General features: G+C 41.3%; 1 protein-coding gene across 4 annotated transcripts in view; it reads right to left on the bottom strand.

The window, feature by feature from the left end:
• Positions 1–467: 467 nt before the first annotated feature.
• The window catches only part of atp11b (ATPase phospholipid transporting 11B), a 53067-nt gene continuing 42569 nt past the window's right edge, over positions 468–10965 (bottom strand). For 2 of the 4 annotated variants that reach the window (XM_084012172.1, XM_084012173.1), the window contains 2 exons: positions 9813–10100; positions 468–4036 (listed from right to left, as the gene is read on the bottom strand). In XM_084012172.1, the coding sequence (XP_083868298.1) occupies positions 9831–10100 (270 nt within the window). In that variant the 3' untranslated portion in view covers positions 468–4036; positions 9813–9830. Of the gene's footprint in view, positions 4037–9812; positions 10101–10965 lie in introns of those variants that run through there. The other 2 variants (XM_084012174.1, XM_084012175.1) reach the window with 2 other exon arrangements.

Here is a 10965-nt window from a genome sequence, read left to right as displayed (position 1 = left end):
AGATAGTTCGACATACATACAATCCTTTTTTCATTACTTTTTTTCAAAATACTATACTACACCTTTGTTGGATACTATACCATTTTTTCCTATAAACTATGACTTTTTATTTTTTCCCCCCCGACATAAAATTACTTTTTTCTACAAACTGTGACTTATTGTTTTCCCCCTGACATAAAATATGACTTTATTTTTCCCCGACATAAAATATGACTTTTTTCTACAAACTATGACTTTTTATGTTTTTCCCCTAATATAAAATATGACTTTTTATTTTTTTCCCCCTAATATAAAATATGACTTTTTATTTTTTTTCCCCTAATATAAAATATGACTTTTTATTTTTTTCCCCTAATATAAAATATGACTTTTTATTTTTTTTCCCCTAATATAAAATATGACTTTTTTCTACAAACTATGACTTTTTAAGAGCATTTTGAAATGAATGAATTTCCACTGCCCAGAGCTTTTTCTTAAAAATTATTTATTTCGTAAATATAACTGCATCTTCATTAACATCAGCTATAAGACAGTTTATAGACAGAAGTACGAGGAAGGACAGACAGACAGACAGACAGCGACAGGTCAACAGAAGTGTGATGATGGCGGTGTGTCTGGTGCAACATGATTTGCTGATGAAAATCAGTTCAACAAACGTTCAGCTCAGACCTGTAACTTTGTGTCATAGTGGCTGATGCTCATTCACAGGACATTCGGCTGATTTTAATTTAGATTCCTGTTTTAAGCTTATCTGATAAAGAAAACCACATTTTGATTCATGTTTACAAACTGAGTTCTTCAATAGTATCTCTGCACTAACAGCATTTCTACATGTTTAGTTAACACTTTCTTTTCTGCAAAACTTGAAGATTTAGCTTGATAAGTTTAATTTATGGTAAAAATCGGTGGTTACACATATTCAATAAATGGCCAATATTTCCAGAAGCAGGAGTAATTTAACTGCTCTAAATAAGGTATCCAATTAAACTTGGATGGTGCAGCTGATGAATGACCTGGTAATCACCTGTAGTCAAGGTTTCATAAAAAAAATGAACAGACCGTTTCTTAATTATGTCATTCAGTAATCTCCTGCTTCTTGAAATACCCAGAGGCCTCGTATCAAACCTTGCTGCTCTCTTGTAAAGAAGCTTGGATGACGTCAGTACTGTGATGCTTTAGAGAATCAGGTCTTGGTTGTAACTAATGCACCTTTAACGTTAATTTTTCCTCTTCCAGGTAAAGATTACAGATATAAAAGGTGTAACCAGTTAGACGTTTTAATAGGAGATATAAACTCAAATGATCTAAAAGAGAAAAAAAAGGGTAATTTTCTGTGTAAATGTGGCCGTATCATTTTCTGTTGGGTTCTAGGGGGAAATGATCTAACTGAAGTTCCCAAACGCCCTTTTTCTCAAATGTCCTGTAACATACAAACATCAGGCTGACACCTTTCAGGTCAAGCAGAACAAACACCGCTGAGATGAAGATGTTCAACCTCCCGATTACATGTTTAAGATCAAGTAAAACATTGTGGGCAGTTGCTGCATTCAGCCAATCTACAACAAAGGACACATGTTATATCAATATGTAAGAAAAGTTCAACACAAACACAGGAGAAAAAAAAAAAGTACTGCAATAATAAATAGACATTTCATTGTCAGTTGTACCTGTATGAACAGAAAGGATATAACAGGCCCAGGTATGCAGCAAACAATGTGTACCGTATAGAAAATAAACATTAAGAATATTGAATGAATTAACCGACAAAGACAGCGTTGACTCTTTAAATGGTAACCATAGCAACAGAAACCTCCTATGACTCTTTATGTCCCCTGTGTGAGCTGAGGCATGCACTGGACATTATCGTGTGGTTGTTGATGTCAAGTTTAAAACGGTTGTCTACATTACACTTCTGGAGTCAACTCAGTTTTCCTACAAACAACAACCGTCAAACTGGAAGAAGAGACGTCAAACTAAATATGAAGAGAAACATTTGACCTTTGACCTGCGTACACCCTGTGGCCACTGAGGTCGTACAAAGAGCTTTACAACAAGGCTACGTAACGTCCTGCCTTCAATCGACATGGCTGCCGTACAAGAAACACTTCCACACACACACACACACACACACACACACACACACACACACACACACACACACACACACACACACACACACACACACACACACACACACACACACACACACACACACACACACACACACACACACACACACACACACACACACACACACACACACACACACACACACACACACACACACTTCATCAACAACGTAACAGCAAAAACATGATTCGGATGATTACAGCGATGACAGATGAGCAATGATTGAGAAATAACAAAATGTGATTTTGATATGTGACTTGTGCAAACGTTCTGCTCTTCTTCTCACCTTTGAGGAGGCTGGATTATATTCGTGTGATAAAGCGATCTCTCTACAGATAGAGACATTCTGCTGTCTGGGTTGGTGTGCGTCAGCCGGGATTTGGAAAAGCATCCCACCATTACGGCCATTTCATTCTCGTGGAAATGAACACGGTACCTTCATCCGATGTGATACTTGGGTAATATTTTTAGGCAACGCAGAGGTATGATTCCACCTATAAAACCTCTGGAAGTCAGGTTTCAACACTGATCCTGTTACCTCCAAATATTCGCTGAGTGTCACGGTCCTTAATGCTGAGATGCCCTTGCTAACCCGGCTGAATGAGCAAAGGCATTCAAGGGGAACAACTTTACACAAAAGTAATAAGAACAGACTCAAACCGCTTCTACCTGCAGTACCTTCAATGATCTTTCAATAATATAACCTCCTGACAACGTATGGCTTTATAAACAGACCCCATCTGGTCTCTTTCAGAGCAGGGAGACGGAGGCCTGAACAGTTGGAGGAGAAAGCAGCACGAACAATAATAAGAGTCCTCTGTACAACCAGGCACAAAAATAAACCGTTTCCTTTTTAACTCGTTTGAATCCTTTGGTCTTTGGTCACACGGTAGAGATGAATCTCCTTGTACAGTTTTGAGGTTCTGTATCAACAGAACCAGCAAGGCTCTGAAAGAGGAACAAAGGTGCAGCGGGGCCGGCAGCTGTAAGAGGAAGTTTATGGAAGCAACATGATGTTGGGCTGCACGCCGACACCTGAAATGTACTGATAATGCAGGCTGGCTTTGAGGAGCATCTGACCTGGTGCTACATGAACCATCCTGGTCTGTGTTGAGGTTAATCAGCGTGTCCAAACCACCTAGATCAGGTTACAGTCCTTAGGCTTGCTTCAAGCAGGACTGCTGTCTGACAACAGCTAGCAAAGAGTCCAGATCGTCAGGAATCTTCATTCTGGGTCTACAAATATGTGAGACTTACAAGATGCCAGTTGCAAGAAAAAAAAGTTTGGCAACTGTACACAGAATTAAAAATAAATATCCTTTATTATTATTATTATTTATTATTATTATTTTTTTTTTCGTTTACCTGGGCTAATCTTAGAGGGCAGCACCTGTGAGCCGACACGTCTTCTTTAACTTCTAAAAGAGGGCCTGAATGGAAATATGATGTATATGGATACTTTTGAAGGACTTGCAGACGGTAAGCCGCAGGAATCTGATCGGTGTTGCTCAGATGCTGACTGGAACTTCTTCGAGGAGTAGCTTCATAACGTGCTGACTTGCTCCACACGTCAGCTTTTATTCCGTCCATGTTGCAGCTCCCGTCTGACGTCCTCAACCTTTCTACTTAGAATTGATTTACTCGGGGGAAACTAGTTGGTGAAAGCAGCCTGCCGTACCGAGCCCGTTCCTTTGGTTTCACACGACGTGTCCGTGTTGCATCTAGTTGAGAATGCGCTGAGCTTAAAGTAGGTTTATAAAACGGTGACAGGGACTCAGGGGATGAGTTTGTGGAGTAGAAGCTCCCTCCCAGCGGCCCTGGGAGTCAGCAGTGGGTGGCCTCGATGGGCGACAGCGTCAGGATACTGCGATCGTTGGAGTAGAAGTTCTCCGTGTCGCTCCAACACCTGAAAACAGGCAGCAGTGACTGAGGGTTAGGAGAACGACGGAGTGTATTTGAGTATAAGTGTGTGTTTGAGTGTAGTGGGCAACAGTGGGAACACAGTGCTGTCCAGATGTTTGCCATTACAATCCACACAACCAGGCTGGAAGAAGCAGAGAGGAGCGAGGCATGGAAGAGTGAAGAGTTAGTAATATGGGTGTGATGATGTCGTTAGTGATGAGTATCTATAAAGTTCATTACCTCACACCAATCCAGGTCTATCAGGGAACATTTCATTTAAATGAGTATTATGTATTTCCCGTTTGTTCTGAACTTCCTCTATCATTATTGGTTTTAAGAGACTGTGGCATATGTTTTTTTTCCCCCCCAATACATATGAAAAATCCATTGTACCTTAAATAGGGAGGTTTTTAAATGATAAATTAAAGTAAGAGCTAAAGGGAGAACATCATTTTTGAAGGGTATTAAAGTCCAGGCAGGAGCAATGACTACTGGACATTACACTGTTTCGTATCCATTTTAAATAGCACATCCAGAAAAAAAACTTTTCGGTGCACTCTAAAGAATAAGGTCACTAATTACTGCACTAAGTCCATAAATCTTTCAAGCTGCTAATACTCTCATCTGGATCAAAGAAAAGCCTCTCCAGTTCTGGGAAAGAACAAATACGTTCAAATCCGTCCACGTCCTTTGCAGTGCTTTTAAATGCAAAGGTCTGAAACGGTCTGAAGGTTTCCATTTGATCAAGCTGTTCAGAGACACCTCATTAGCAAGGTTCTCTGTGTCCGTGACCTCCCACTTTAAATATGAAGGTAAAGGTTCCTCGCTGCATCTGCTCGGTGCTTCTTAAAACACAAGTTACTGGAAATGTTCACGCGTTACAACACGCTTCTGTTGTCTGAAACTCTCTGGAGACTCTGGAGTTGGGGTGAGACTTGAGCTACTAGAGCCATGGATAAAAATCAAAACAATCATCATAAAGAGAAATAAATCATGATAAACAAACATCAACATTCTTGCCTCACATATCCACTCTCAAGATAAACAGGACTAGCATCCGATTTACCGCAGGTAAAATATACATCCTATATTATATTCAAATATCTTCACTTTTCTACTAGAAAAATAGGTATAATACTATCTTCTACAATAATAAACATATATGCATGTAGTATAAAATCTATGATATACTGTGTATTTGTATTTAGAGACATGACGGGCATGACATGAGTCCCTTCATGTTATTAGCTTAACTAGCTGGATATTATTTTTGAAACATACCTAGTACACAATCTCATCCATTTCTAGTCCCCTCAAAACGTTTTCCAACTACAATGCCAGTGATCGGGCTGGACGAGAAATAGCATTCAACAAGGACACAACGTGAAAGTCACAGCTTGCCACCGTTTGATAGGTGAAGGTCACAACAAACCAACCACCAGCATGCTGACTCGCATCAAAGTAGAACCACCGTCAGCGATCAGAGCTTCTACCTTAAAGCACCAGCAGGGAGGAGCAGAGAGGCCGTGGTTCAACAGTTCAAACAGTGCCTCCATTCTGGCCGCCACACCTGATCTTCACATGACTGCACGAGTAACGCCGGATAGCTCCGTAGCTGAATGAGTGGGAGACGGCACCCGTCCATCCACATCTTCAGATAGCCTTTGATTTCTAAATGTCAGCCGCTACACTCTGAAGAATTCTCCTGACCTTTAATTCAACGCTAATCTCTGAGATGAAGACAACCGTTTTAAGACCTGGTAACCGGGAAAACAGGGCCACCCAGGGACTTTAAATAGACTGGCGCTGATGACTCAAATGGCGGTTTGACTGGAGGCGCACTCACGTGCTACATCACCAGCTTTGCTGTCTAACAGGGCCGGGGTCAGACTGAAACATCTCAGTGCTAGAGCCATTTTTACTCCCCGGGCGATGGCAGAACAAAGAGGATGTTAACACTTTTTTGATAAGCCGGTGGGAACATGAACCCAAGGAAAGAACAGAACAGGCAGATTTCTGACCAGACGAAGCTCACGGGGGACGTTAACAGCACATGAATAATTAATCTGGAAGGTCGAACAACATTATGCAGATTTCAGACAGAGAAGGACAAGGACAGAGACAGACAGAGAGGACAGAAAAACGACAAGTGCTAGAGGAGGAGTGTGTGAGGGGGGGCACGGATAACATACAAGTTTACATTGTATACAAAGTACCAAAGGCAACAGCAGCCCCCATGCAACAAGACAGAGTCTGGGCATTCTTGTTTTGTAAGCCAGTAGTGGACAAGACAGGTGGAGTTAAATACTGTCATTCAAACCGGTGGAGAAGGGAAGCTCCACCCACCTGGAACACCCCTGGTTCTAAAACAAGCATGTCCCCAAAGATGGCCTCCTCTCAGAAGCACATATAAGGCTTCGGGATCCAGTAGAAAAAGACGGATAGATACAGTAAGTAGCAAAAGACGAAGACTCTCTGAGACTATATGTCCCAGCAGCCTCTCTGGTTTAGGGTCCCCTTGTTCGAGATGTGGAGCAAGGGATGCCAGACAGCTGAGTTTCCATCCAAGGAGTATAAGGATATAGAATTATAATGCATTATGTAAGAGAAGGGGTGTAACAATACCTGTATTCACATTGAACTGTTCGGTACAGGACTTTTAGATCGGTATGCAACATCCTTTTGGTAAACAACTGCTTGAATGCACTCACAGAACAGAAATTCTGGAGCGGACTTTTACCGGGAAAATTTGGCGGCACACCAGTTGTTGTCAGCTGTTGCATGCTGGTTGAGCTCAGTCAGTTAGGTTAATGAAGCTCAATGGACCAAGATCTGGGTCAAAATGTATGCCGCGAAGTTAAACTGAAGAAGGGTACACCCCCAAGGGGGAATTGGGTTACATTACAGACAATTCTGTGATTTATTTTAGTTTTCATTTTCATTTTTGAAATAAATAAATGACAAACCTTATTTTAAGATTTTTCTTTGTTTTACCTTTTGTACAGAAAATGAACTGAACTCGTACCGAAACATGAATCTTGTGTGCCGTTACACCCCTAATGAACAGATGTTGCAAAGCTTAATCAAATTTCCAACAAACTGCTTTTAAAGCAGACACAAAGAATTAAGTTTGTTGATGAAATAATCATCAACTTTTTAAACATTTTATATAGATTTTCTGCATATTTGGCTACTAATTATATCCAAATACTACCAAGTAGTTCTATGTTTACTCCTAATTTTCAACTACATGAGTAAAAAGGTCTGTAACAAAAGTGTTTGCCATTTGGATGGAGATGCAGTTGCAGGGAATAACTTCACACGGGCATGTATCTCAGTTATTATGGAAATCATGTTTGACTCCTGACATCCGTGTCGGTTCCTGCTTTCCCCCTTGAGCCACTCAGCTGTAGCCAGCTTTCAGCAGCCGGCTACAGTTGGGCTTCCAATATATAAACGCTGTATGTATTATATGAGGTTGAAAATATGCTTAAACATACCAGTTATTGAGTATGTTATATAGGACTGAGTGGATACAATCCCTTTCCCATATGGCAGTATCCTAGCATTAAGGCCAAATGTGGGCTGAGTCTCACTTGTTTTTCATTAATTCTTTGTGGTTTTATGCTTTATTTCCTCAAACCCTGAAGATAAAGAAGAGGGTGAGAAGAGGACAAGGAGAGAAGGAAAGAAGAGTTGACGGTAAGGGAATTAAACCAGGGATAAAAACTAAACCTTCATATTCAGCCCCAATTCTGCTGATTGTGTCAATTTCTGAATTCACAGTATAAAGCCCACCTAAGCAGAGTATTTTCCTGATGTTCAGTCTTTATGTGCATCCTTCTGGAAGTACAAATCGGCTGCTGTTTGCTCAGTTGGAAGAATTAAATTGGCTGCTCCGTGCCAAGGTCAGAAAACAAATCAATCATTCCCACAGGAAGCAATTCATCTAAATTGAATCACACATTTAGTGACAGTTTGACCCCCGGAGCGAAGGGAATAGTTTCCTTTTTGTCAGTTAAGTGACCCTGACAACAATTGAAATATATTATTCCATGGAACGCATCCCACCCACCTCTATCTGAGGAATAATGAGTTACAGATATTAAGATGTAGGACTGATATTATGCTCCCAACTGGCTGAATCAAAGTAAAAAAAATAAATAAATCAGATGTTAATTCTTTGGCCAGAGGCCTGGTATCGAATAACATTACTGCCAAAGAGATGTTGTCGCAGCAAGTGGCAATTTTGTGCCTCTACTTTGAGAAAACTCATAAGACTGCTGTATCTCCAGGGCCCGACTGGCATGACACAGCCCTTTACCACAGAGAGTCGGCAGGTTGCTGTCCAGAGGGGCTGAAGGGAGGAACAGTGTATCCCTTATTTGACCCGCATGCTGTTATTTCCTTTACAAACACACACATAAAGGAGCAAACATGCGTGGCTCTGTGCAAGGTCCACTGCAAAACTCTCACACACACACGAAGAACAAGAATGCTACATCTTCATTACTGATGTAATCAATACTGAGCGTCCCAAGCTGTTTTGGGGAGTATCGATTACTCAGCAGGAAAGGACGATCAGATAAATGAATCCATGACCCCACTGAGTCACGGGGATTCAGGCAAAAAGACATAACAACACTGAAAGTGCAGACTGGGCAGCCCGGCAAACCGTGAACTCAGCTCCCTTGTCTTTAAAGCTGCATTCGGCAATAACTTTTCAAGAAAAAAAAAAAAAAAGAGAAGTTTCCATCTGCACTTACTGAGAGCTCACATTGTGCAGGAAATTGACATCATTGTTAATTACTTTAACTGCTTTCGGCAATTTTTAGGTGACCAAAATGCAAAATTACCAAATGCAGCTTGAAAGCAAAGTCGCCATATCACTTATGATGCATGTTCATACTAGAGATGGGCATATCCAAATTTGGTACCGTTCAACCAGCAAGCCATGATTGGGCCTTATCTCAAGTGGAGAAGCTGTGAACAACAAGACCTACAGGACTTAAAGATAGGAGTCAACCTAAAGATAATATGTCATCTTGACATAAATACATTAGTGTCATCTGATAAAGTGCATTATAGATTAGGTAGTTCTCCTTGAAAACCGTCTAAACAGGCTAATTTGGACACCAGCCTTTCGATTTTAAGGGGAGTATTGAAAAGAAACAGAAAAGACAGACAGGACAGACAGAATGAGCAATCATAGCATAGATGATTAGGACATAGACACATGGACTATTAGACAGACCCGCCCTAATGTAGGGGCTACATAGACAAGACAGGTTACATCGTGTAATACTGAGACCTGTTGGATGCCTGTGTATTGCAGCAAGTCTCCTTTGTAAGGGCCTTTATATAAAGACTAGAATCCAAATCATCCCTGGCTAGTCTGCCCAACATCCATTGCAGTGCATGCTATCTAGAAGGCATTGCCATTACAATCTATGAAGTCATTGGTATCTATGATTTTGGTTACACGGTGTACCGATATATTTCTGATAGTACACTACAGTTGATATGAGAGCACAATGTTCGGTCTGCGTAATCAAAATGTTCAGACTCCAGACTCTCCTCACCCAGACTTTGATAAAAAGGAGAAACTCATAATAGTGCAGTCCATGATAACTTCATCCACGCATCTTCAGCCTCTCCTTGCTCGGTTGTTATCCACAAGTTATGCTAAGCAGCACCCTAAAACCAGTTTCTTTGACCAAACCCTGCTCTCCCACAACTGTGTACTCAACCTGCAACAGATCTGAACAAGAAGGACTTACAGTAGAGTTGGAGCCACATTATGGGACAAAGCAGTCAGGACTGCAGGCCAAATTTTTGACACCAAGATCCGGCGTCGGTTCATCAGGATTCCTAATCATTGTTTCTTGCAGTTGTCCTCCCCACCTGTTGCTGCGGCTGGATGTGTGGCAATGGTTGGCGCTGTCTTGGCACCGCCCAGTCATTTGCTCCAGGAGGTGGGCCAGGCGGGAACAGCCGCTCTGCCCATGTTGGTAGCAGCACAGGGACTCCACACAGCTGAGGGTCTGCGCCTGGGGGGCTGATAGAGACTGGAGGGAAGGAGAAAGAGGAGGGCAAAGAGCAGGAGGTAGAGAGGGTGACGTGAAAGGTTGGTGGCGTAGAGAGAGCGAGACAAAAACGAGAGGAGAAAAAATAAGAAAATGAATACCAACACTATGCAGGCTCAACGTCACATTCTGACAAGATGATGGATGACTGGAGGATGACATATTGCATGCTGTCACGGGAAGAATGATTTACAGGGAAAACATTCAAAACGTGCTGCACAAGTGGCTGAAATGTCACAAATAAATACATAAATCATAAAACCTGTAAACAACTAAAAATGTGAGCGAAAAAAAGCTCTAAAGTTTGGATTTTAGGGTGGTTGGAAAGCAAATTTACTCTGTCTTGGCCATTGTTTATACAATATTTTGACTAAGTACCAAAAGCCCCAGGGCAATCATATCATGTGAATGATAAGAAACTAAGACAGTGTTAAAAACATGTAAAAAAAACAACAAAAGAGAAATACTAAATATTGTCTGTTTTAATGTAGAAGTTGACATTCACTGCAAAGAAACATCTCACTGACTAAATGAAAACACTGAACTATAGTGAATGACTAATCAGGCTTTTCAATGAGGCAGCGGTGCATCGGTAGAGCTGAATGAAGTTGCTGCCTGGAAACCTGCAGGGTCAGGTGGCTCTATTAATCTGAGTCAGCACTCAGAGTGAGACAGTGTGTAATGGAGGAGAGAGAGAGAGAGAGAGACAAAGAGGGAACAGACACAGTGTCTGTCATTTAATGTGAGTGTGAGCTTAGACTCATGGAGTTTGCATTCTGTATGCTCCTTTCTTACAGCATGACGGGGAAACGTCATCATAGATTAGATACATCAATTTACAGGTTTT

This window comes from Eutrigla gurnardus (assembly GCF_963514095.1).
Source record: "Eutrigla gurnardus genome assembly, chromosome: 6".
NCBI classification, from domain to species: domain Eukaryota; kingdom Metazoa; phylum Chordata; class Actinopteri; order Perciformes; family Triglidae; genus Eutrigla; species Eutrigla gurnardus.
Note: the sequence above shows the minus strand (reverse complement) of the source record. Positions and strands in the feature narration are given on the sequence as shown.